We start from the raw sequence: 9,335 nt of genomic DNA on the forward strand, positions 1-9,335 counted from the left end.
TTTGCGTAGGTAAGAAACGTTCTTGCTAGAAACCCATAGCAGCCACGTAAAACATGCAAACAACAATTAGAGGACGTCTAACTTGTTTTTGCAGGGTATGCTATGTGATGTGATATGGCCAAAGGATGTGATGAATGATATATGTGATGTATGAGATTGATCATGTTCTTGTAATAGGAATCACGACTTGCATGTCGATGAGTATGACAACCGGCAGGAGCCATAGGAGTTGTCTTAATTTATTTATGACCTGCGAGTCAACATAAACGTCATGTAATTACTTTACTTTATTGCTAACCGTTAGCTGTAGTAGTAGAAGTAATAGATGACGTGACAACTTCAAGAAGACACGATGATGGAGATCATGATGATGGAGATCATGGTGTCATGCCGGTGACGATGATGATCATGGAGCCCCGAAGATGGAGATCAAAAGGAGCAAAGTGATGATGGCCATATCATGTCACTATTTGATTGCATGTGATGTTTATCATGTTTATACATCTTATTTGCTTAGAACGACGGTAGTAAATAAGATGATCCCTCTTTAAAATTTCAAGAAGTGTTCTCCCCTAACTGTGCACCGTTGCTACAGTTCGTCGTTTCTAAGCACGCCGTGATGATCGGGTGTGATGGATCCTTACGTTCACATACAACGGGTGTAAGACAGTTTTACACAGCAAAACACTTAGGGTTAACTTGACGAGCCTAGCATGTGTATAGACATGGCCTCGGAACACAGAAGACCGAAAGGTCGAGCATGAGTCGTATAGAAGATACGATCAACATGAAGATGTTCACCGACGTTGACTAGTTCGTCTCACGTGATGATCGGACACGACCTAGTTGACTCGGATCATGTGATCGCTTAGATGACTAGAGGGATGTCTATCTAAGTGGGAGTTCATAAGATGAACTTAATTATCCTGAACATAGTCAAAAGGATTTTGCAAATTATGTCGTAGCTCGCGCTTCAGTTCTACTGTTTAGATATGTTCCTAGAGAAAATTTAGTTGAAAGTTGATAGTAGCAATTATGCGGACAAGGTCCGTAAACTGAGGATTGTCCTCAATGCTTCTTAGAAGGCTTATGTCCTTAATGCACTGCTCAGTGTGCTGAACCTCGAACGTTGTCTGTGGATGTTGCGAACATCTGACATACACGTTTTGATAACTACATGATAGTTCAGTTAAACGGTTTAAAGTTGAGGCACCAAAGACGTTTTTTGAAACGTCGCGAAACATATAAGATGTTTTGAGGGTTGAAATTGGGATTTCAGGCTCGTGCCCACGTCAAGAGGTATAAGACCTCCGACGATTTTCTTAACCTGCAAACTAAGGAGAAAAGCTCAATTGTTGAGCTTGTGCTCGGATTGTCTGAGTACAACAATCATTTGAATCAAGTGGGAGTTGATCTTCCAGATAAGATAGTGATGTTTCTCCGAAGCCATTACCACCAAGCTGCTAGAGCTTCGTGATGAACTATAATACATCGGGGACATGTATGATGATCCTTGAGATATTCGCGATGTTTGACACCGCGAAAGTAGAAATCAAGAAGGAGCATCAATTGTTGATGGTTGGTGAAACCACTAGTTTCAAGAAGGGCAAGGGCAAGAAGGGATACTTCATGAAACGGCAATTCAGCTGCAGCTCTAGTGAAGAAACCCAAGGTTGAACCCAAACCCGAGACTAAGTGCTTCTGTAATAAGGGGAACAGCCACTGGAGCAGAATTACCCTAGATACTTGGTAGATTAGAAGGCTGGCAAGGTCGATAGAAGTATATTGAATATACATTATGTTAATGTGTACTTTACTAGTACTCCTAGTAGCACCAGGGTATTAGATACCGGCTCGGTTGCTAAGTGTTAGTAACTCGAAATAAAAGCTACGGAGTAAACGGGGACTAGCTAAAGGTGAGCTGACGATATGTGTTGGAAGTGTTTCCAATGTTGATATGATCAAGCATCACATGCTCCCTCTACCATCGAGATTGGTGTTTGCGTTGAGAATAGACATGATTGGATTATGTCTATCGTAGTAAGGTTATTCATTTAAGGAGAATAACGGTTACTCTGTTTATTTGAATAATACCTTCAATGGTCTTACACCTAAAATGAATGGTTTATTGAATCTCGATCGTAGTGATACACATGTTCATGCCAAAAGATAGTAATGATAGTACCACCTATTTGTGGCACAACCACTTAAGTCATATCGGTATAAAACGCATGAAGAAGCTCCATGTAGATGGATCTTTGGACTCACTCGTTTTTGAAAAGTTTGAGACATGCGAACCATGTCTATTGGTGTATATGCATGAAGAAACTCCATGCAAATGGACCGTTTTGACTCACTTGATTTTGAATCACTTGAGACATGCAAATCATACCACATGGGCAAGATGACTGAAAGCCTCGGTTTCAGTAAAATGGAACTAGAAAGCAACTTGTTGGAAGTAATACTTTTTGATGTGTGCAGTCCAATGAGTGCTGAGGCATGTAGTGGATATCGTTATGTTCTTACTTCACAGATGATTTGAGTAGATGTTGAGTATATTTACTTGATGAATCACGAGTCTGAATTATTGAAAGGTTCAAGTAAGTTCAGGGTGAAGTTGAAAGATCGTCGTGACAAGAGGATAAAAGATCTATGATATGATCATAGAGATGAATATCTGAATTGCGAGTTTGGCATGGAATTAAGACATTGTGGAAATTGTTTCACAACTAAATACAGCCTGGAACACCATAGTGTGATGGTGTGTCCGAACATCATAACTGCACCCTATTGGATATGATGCATACCATGATGTTTCTTATCAAATTACCACGATAGTTTATGGGTTAGGCATTAGAGACACCCACATTCACTTTAATTAGGGCACCACGTAATTCCGTTGAGACGACACCGTATGAACTATGGTTTAGAGAAACCTAAGCTGTCATTTCTTAAAAGTTTGGGACTGCGACGCTTATGTGAAAAAGTTTCAGGCTGATAAGCTCGAACCCAAAGCGGATAAATGCATCTTCATAGGACACCCAAAACAGCTGGGTATACCTCCTGTCTCAGATTCGAAAGCAATAAGGGATTGTTTCTAGAATCGGGTCCTTTCTCGAGGAAAAGTTTCTCTCGAAAGAATTGAGTGGGAGGATGGTGGAGACTTGATGAGGTTATTGAACCATCTCTTCAACTAGTGTGTGGCAGGGCACAGGAAGTTGTTCCTATGGCACCTACACCAATTGAAGTGGAAGCTTATGATAGTGATCATGAAACTTCAGATCAAGCCACTAACAAACCTCGTGGGATGACAAGGATGCGTACTACTTCAGAGTGGTACGTAATCCTGTCTTGGAAGTCATGTTGCTAGACAACAATGAACCTACGAGCTATGGAGAAGCGATGGTGGGCCCGGATTCCGATAAATGGCTCAAGACCATAAAATCCGAGAGAGGATCCATGTATGAAAACAAAGTGTAGACTTTGGTAATACTACTTGATGGTCGTAAGGCTGTTAGGTACAGATGGATTTTAAAAGGAAGACGGACAATGATGGTAAATGTCACCATTAAGAAAGCTCGACTTGTCGTTAAGAAGTTTCCCGACAAGTTCAAGGAGTTGACTACGGTGAGACTTTCTCACTCGTAGCGATGCTAAGAGTCTGTTGGAATTATATTAGCGATTACTGCATTATTTATGAAATCTTGCAGATAGGATGTCAAAACATTGTTTCCTCGACGATTTTCTTGAGGAAAGGTTGTATGTGATACAACCAGAAGGTTTTGTCAATCCTGAAAGATGCTAATGAGTATGCAAAGCTCCAGCTATCCTTCTAAGGACTGGAGTAAGCATCTCGGAGTTGGAATGTATGCTTTGATGAGATGATCAAAGATTTTGGGTGTATACAAAGTTTATGAGAAACTTGTATTTCCAAAGAAGTGAGTGGGAGCACTATAGAATTTCTGATGAGTATATGTTGTTGACACATTGTTGATCAGAAATGACGTAGAATTTCTGGAAAGCATATAGGGTTATTTGGAAAGTGTTTTTCAATGGAAAGCCTGGATTAAGCTACTTGAGCATTGAGCATCAAGATCTATAAGGATAAGATCAAAACGCTTAATGGAACTTTCAAATGAGCACATACCTTGACATGATCTTGAAGGTGTTCAAGATGGATCAGTCAAAGAAGGAGTTCTTGCCTGAGTTATAAGGTATGAAGTTAAGACTTAAAGCTCGACCACGGCAGAATAGAGAGAAAGGACGAAGGTCGTCCCCTATGCTTAAGACATGGGCTCTACAGTATGCTATGCTGTGTACCGCACCTGAAGTGTGCCTTGCCATGAGTCAGTCAAGGGGTACAAGAGTGATCCAAGAATGGATCACGGGACAGCGGTTAAAGTTATCCTTAGTAACTACTGGACTAAGGAATTTTCTCGATTATGGAGGTGGTAAAAGAGTTCGTCGTAAAGGGTTACGTCGATGCAAGCTTAACACCTATCCGGATAGCTCTGAGTAGAGATACCGGATGCATATAATGGAGCAACAATTTAGAATAGCTCCAAGTAGAACAGTTATTTGGAATAGCTCCAAATAGAGCGTGGTAGCTACATCTAGGAGATGACATAGAGATTTGTAAAGCACACACGGATCTGAAAGGTTCGGACCCGTTGACTAAAACCTCTCTCACAAGCAACATGATCAAACCTAAAACTCATTGAGTGTTAATCACATAGTGATGTGAACTAGACTACTGACTCTAGTAAACTCTGGGGTGTTAGTCACATGGCGATGTGACCTGTGAGTGTTAATCACATGGCGATGTGAACTAGATTATTGACTCTAGTGCAAGTGGGAGACTGTTGGAAATATGCCCTAGAGGCAATAATAAATTGATTATTATTATATTTCCTTGTTCATGATAATCGTTTATTATCCATGCTATAATTGTATTGATAGGAAACTCAGATACATGTGTGGATACATAGACAACACCATGTCCCTAGTGAGCCTCTAGTTGACTAGCTCGTTGATCAATAGATGGTTACGGTTTCCTGACCATGGACATTGAATGTCATTGATAACGGGATCACATCATTAGGAGAATGATGTGATGGACAAGACCCAATCCTAAGCCTAGCACAAAGATCGTGTAGTTCGTATGCTAAAGCTTTTCTAATGTCAAGTATCATTTCCTTAGACCATGAGATTGTGCAACTCCCCGGATACCGTAGGAGTGCTTTGGGTGTAAACGTCACAACGTAACTGGGTGGCTATAAAGGTACACTACAGGTATCTCCGAAAGTGTCTGTTGGGTTGGCACGAATCGAGACTGGGTTTGTCACTCCGTGTAAACGGAGAGGTATCTCTGGGCCCACTCGGTAGGACATCATCATAATGTGCACAATGTGATCAAGGAGTTGATCACGGGATGATGTGTTACGGAACGAGTAAAGAGACTTGCCGGTAACGAGATTGAACCAAGGTATCGGGATACCGACGATCGAATCTCGGGAAAGTATCGTACCGATAGACAAAGGGAATTGTATACGGGATTGATTAAATCCTTGACATCGTGGTTCATCCGATGAGATCATCGTGGAACATGTGGGAGCCATCATGGGTATCCAGATCCCGCTGTTGGTTATTGACCGGAGAGTCGTCTCGGTCATGTCTGCATGCTTCCCGAACCCGTAGGGTCTACACACTTAAGGTTCGGTGACGCTAGGGTTATAGAGATATTAGTATGCGGTAACCCGAAAGTTGTTCGGAGTCCCGGATGAGATCCCGGACGTCACGAGGAGTTCCGGAATGGTCCGGAGGTAAAGAATTATATATAGGAAGTGCTATTTCGGCCATCGGGACAAGTTTCGGGGTCATCGGTATTGTACCGGGACCACCGAAAGGGTCCCGGGGGTCCACCGGGTGGGGCCACCTGCCCCGGGGGGCCACATGGGCTGTAGGGGGTGTGCCTTGGCCTATATGGGCCAAGGGCACCAGCCCCAAGAGGCCCATGCGCCAAGAGATGGGAAAAAGAGGAGAGTCCTACAAGGGGAAGGCACCTCCGAGGTGCCTTGGGGAGGATGGACTCCTCCCCACCCTTGGCCGCACCCTTCCTTGGAGGAAGAGGCAAGGGCTGCGCCTCCCCCTCTCCCTTGGTCCTATATATAGTGGGGGAAAAGGAGGAGCAAACCAATCTAAGGCCTGGCGCCTCCCTCTCCCTCCCGTGACACATCTTCTTCCTCCCGCAGCGCTTAGCGAAGCCCTGTTGGAATCCCGCTACTTCCACCACGCCGTCGTGCTGTTGGATCTCCATCAACCTCTCCCTCCTCCTTGCTGGATCAAGGCATGGGAGACGTCTCCGTTCCGTACGTGTGTTGAACGCGGAGGTGCCGTCCGTTCTGCACTTGATCATCGGTGATTTGAATCACGACGAGTACGACTCCATCAACCCCGTTCTCTTGAACGCTTCCGCGTGCGATCTACAGGGGTATGTAGATCAACTCCTCCCTCGTTGCTAGATGACTCCATAGATTGATCTTGGTGACATGTAGGAAAATTTTGAATTTCTGCTACGTTCCCCAACAACAAGTCCACCACAAGGATGCCGCCGCTGCCACATCATCCTTGCTTGAACAGACTGATTTCCAAATTCATCTCCAACCATAATACCGATGGCCTTGTCAGGGAGGATCCGAAGAATCTTTATTTAACACCGTCATCGTCGCCGTCGAAACCAAGACGATAAATTATGTAAAAACCTAAGCTACGAAGATGTAAAAACGATCCACACGCGTAGATCCGGTGACCCCCTCACCACCAACGACCGAGGTCGCCGGCGGAGGGGAGCCGCCGGAGGACAACGCTAGAAAATTGGCGGTCCCTGGCGGCGGCTAGGGTTGAAGCCGCCAGGAACAAGAGGAACGCGTTTCTCGCCTGAGTCGTCGTTTGCCAACGTGCACTTGGTTCCTAAAATGTACTCCTAAATCACTTTTAACATTATGCTAGTGTAAAAAATACTTTTACATTGTGAGACGGAGGGAATAATTAGCACCTGCAAGCCAAATGATAACGGAGGGAGTACTCCCCGGAAACGCATCCTAATTTGTTCAAAGAATAAACATTTTTTATATATTTTTTCCCAAAGGAAAATCACCCTTTAACCAGGCGTGCAGGTTTGTAGGGTCTAGGCCACCGCAGTCCGTCTCCTTCTCCACGCCGAATTCGTCACGTATAAAACGGCCAGCACCTCCCTCCCGTGGCCTCCCTCTTTATTTCCGCGGAACGGCGGCGTGCGGGACTTCGTTTCTTGCGCCTTATTTCCTTTCCCCATGGCGGAGCACGGAGAGGAGGACCTGGCCGTCGCGGCCGCCAAGATTCTGCTCAGCCTCCGGAGCAGGACGCTCGTGCGGTGGCCGGAGTGGATCGCCCGGCCGTCCGACGGTCTCCAGCGGCCACAGGAGGAGGAGGGGGAGGCCGAGCTGCCGCCGATCCCGGAGGGATGGCCGAAGCGGCCGCGGTCGCGGTCGCGGTCGCGGCTCCGTGCGCGGGCGGAAGGAACCGCGTCGCTGCTGTCGCAGAAGAGCCCCTTGGCGCGGCCGGGGCGCCCCGTTCTCGGCGGATCCGGCGCGTGCTCCGGCGAGGAGGAGGAGAGGGCGTGGTCTGCCCCGAAGGCGAAGCCCGCGTCTTTGACCGGGCGGAGGCCGGAGGTGCGGCCGCAGTACGGCTCGGCCTCGGCAGCCGGATCCGGCCCTTCCACCAGCGGCGCCGACCGGGCGCGGTCGCGGCGACGGGCGCGCGTGAGCGAGAAGGCGACTGCCGGCAGGGCGGAGTCGAGCCCGGAGACGCCTTTCGACTTCGCCAACGCCGCCGGATCGGGAGCGTCCTCGAGCGGCGACGAAGCCGCGCGGCCGACGGCGGAGCTGGGGTCAGACGGAATGCCGTCGGGTAGCCACGAGGGGCACGACTCGCCGGCGAAGCGCTCGCGGACGGACCTCGCCGCCGGCGAAGCTACGGCGACCGCGGCAAAAGTGAAGGTGAGCTTTCTTATTCCGTTCTTGTTTCCAATTCCTCGCGGCGTCTCCATATCGCTTCTGGACTCTCTCTCCGATCCTTTGACGGTTTGCTTTTCGCGTGAATGCTTCCTCCGTCGGTTATCCATCTCGCGTGTGCCGCTCACTTTTGCCCACGAAACTAGTGGAAAAATGATTTCGCTGCATGTTTACCTGAAAAAAAATGGTTTCGCTGCCTTTTTCCCATCGATGATTCTTTCTCACGTACGACGTGGTGTTCTTCTTTTGGAATTGCACGTCGACATGTACTCTTGGTAGATAATTTTTTTGTTTCGTTCTGACTTGCTTTGCAAGACAAGTACCTTTTCCTGGCTCTGCTTGCGGTAGGGGTTGTTGTAGGCTCATCGAATGCCTGCTGGCCGGCAAGGGCTCGTGGGCCGCGGGTGGCGGTATCGTGCCGCCGGGCCCACCATGGCTGCCGGTCCTTTGGTTCAAATTTTTTTAACTGTCTGTATTGTCACACACATGAATTCCGTCTTGTTTCCTGTCATCCTATATTTGAACCAGCAGTGCCTTTTCTTTTTAATTAAACTCCCCGTTGCGTGCATCTTGGACCAGTTGAGTTTTGCAATGTTGTTGCTTCATCATGGAGCTAAAAACCGTTTTGACTGATGCTGTGCAGGAGCAGAAGACCAAGGAGGATTACCGGGACGAGAAGGGCCACCTGCTGTTCGACCTCAACGAAGCTTGGGGTGGTAACCAACACTAGCAGGCGATCGAGCAGAGGATTTTTCAAGCTAGTTCCTATTTCGTCTGCTCTCATGTGTACATACAATTAGCTTAGACAAAGGGGGATTAGTGAGTGAGTACACTCGTCAGCACTACTAGATTTGTCAGGTTGGTTTAATCAGTCTGCTCTGTTCGCCTCTGCTGTGCTGTGCTATATGCACTGGATATTGTTTGTCATTCAGAAAGTCGATCAAGAAAAATATGATGCACATTATGTATTGCAGCGCACAACAAAACACAACGCTGATGTACGTGGAATTGTGGATGGTTTTGTGAGTTGGATATGTCTCCACTAATCGTCCATGAATGATTTTAGCAATCTAAAGTCAAGGTACACATGACTGTCTAGAAAAAAACACCAAACTTATAAACAATCACTGACAGCCACTTAATCAGGCTCCTCTGTCGAAATGAACTGACTACACAATTCCTGGAACTGCTGGCACATATAATCACTTTCACCCCAAAGTATTATCCTAAATCAAATACTGCACCAATCTTTCTCAAAAAATATTGAAACTACAATGTCACTTT

General features: G+C 46.4%; 1 protein-coding gene across 1 annotated transcript; it reads left to right on the forward strand.

The window, feature by feature from the left end:
* Positions 1-7,286: 7,286 nt before the first annotated feature.
* On the forward strand, positions 7,287-9,126 carry LOC125556514. The gene is made up of 2 exons (XM_048719232.1): positions 7,287-8,036; positions 8,695-9,126. The coding sequence occupies exons 1-2, from the start codon at positions 7,332-7,334 to the stop codon at positions 8,779-8,781; spliced, it is 792 nt and encodes a 263-aa protein (XP_048575189.1). The 5' UTR covers positions 7,287-7,331; the 3' UTR covers positions 8,782-9,126.
* The last annotated feature ends 209 nt before the right edge of the window (positions 9,127-9,335 follow it).

Source organism: Triticum urartu, chromosome 5, assembly GCF_003073215.2.
Source record: "Triticum urartu cultivar G1812 chromosome 5, Tu2.1, whole genome shotgun sequence".
NCBI lineage: Eukaryota > Viridiplantae > Streptophyta > Magnoliopsida > Poales > Poaceae > Triticum > Triticum urartu.